The sequence below is a fragment of the Pterocles gutturalis genome, unplaced genomic scaffold, assembly GCF_000699245.1.
Source record: "Pterocles gutturalis isolate BGI_N339 unplaced genomic scaffold, ASM69924v1 scaffold2900, whole genome shotgun sequence".
Taxonomy (NCBI): domain Eukaryota; kingdom Metazoa; phylum Chordata; class Aves; order Pterocliformes; family Pteroclidae; genus Pterocles; species Pterocles gutturalis.
Genome location: NW_010137945.1, coordinates 68,802 through 69,619, shown reverse-complemented (window position 1 = coordinate 69,619; position 818 = coordinate 68,802). Strand labels below are relative to the sequence as shown.

General features: G+C 41.4%; 1 protein-coding gene across 1 annotated transcript in view; it reads left to right on the top strand.

The window, feature by feature from the left end:
• Window positions 1–128, top strand: part of LOC104468575 (clavesin-1-like) — a 64,858-nt gene extending 64,730 nt beyond the window's left edge. Inside the window, 1 exon segment of the mRNA XM_010082762.1 lies at window positions 62–128. Within this exon segment, the coding sequence (XP_010081064.1) occupies window positions 62–128 (67 nt within the window).
• The last annotated feature ends 690 nt before the right edge of the window (window positions 129–818 follow it).

Below are 818 nucleotides of genomic sequence, written 5' to 3'. Positions count from 1 at the left end.
CCACGTGCACGCACGTGTTTCGCTTGAGAACATGTTTTTTGTTTCATGTTTCCTGACCAAGTAACAACTGCCACCAGCCATCTGTCCGTGCGGCCAACGCTGAACAAAAACTGAGACATTTCTATTGACACAGGAGTCTGTCCAGAGACAATGAATTTCCTTTTTTCTTTTTTTTTTTTCTTTTTTTTTGACTTATGAAATTAAAATACCGGAAATGATGGAACCGCACTCTCTGTTTAAAGAAATCAAGTTGTGTCAGTGGAAGTTTTCCTGAAGCCTCCAGCAGGGATGCTCAGTTTTACAAAAGCGACAGTTAAATGTGTTTTAAAGAAATGCATCTCACATTTAAACTTTGCACTGTAAATAACAGTTTAATGTGGCTCAGAGGGCAGAAATTGCAGCATCTAGTGCTCCAGTTTTACAGAACAATTTTGCACTAAAAAAAAGGGAAAAAAAAAATCAGTGCCAGCATAATGCCATTCAACATGACACTTAGTGACTGCCTCATCCGTGCTGCTTAGAAGGGGTCACTTATCTCAGTATCTATCAAAAATTATTCTTAACTTTTGAAGCCCTTACAAAACTGTCAGCTAAGTGGAACGAGCAGTGTGGGCAACAGACGCACACACTTTGAAATGCAATGATTTAGTTTTAACAATATGTCTTTGGGAGCCCATTAGATGTGCGTGTGAAGGGGGTGCCAGGGACACCCACGGGACACATTGGCCCGTGGTTAATGGTTCAATCCAGATTGTTTCATTTAGGTGACAACCACCAGGGAAAGCTCTGCAGAGCCATTTACCCTCTTCCCTCCTGCA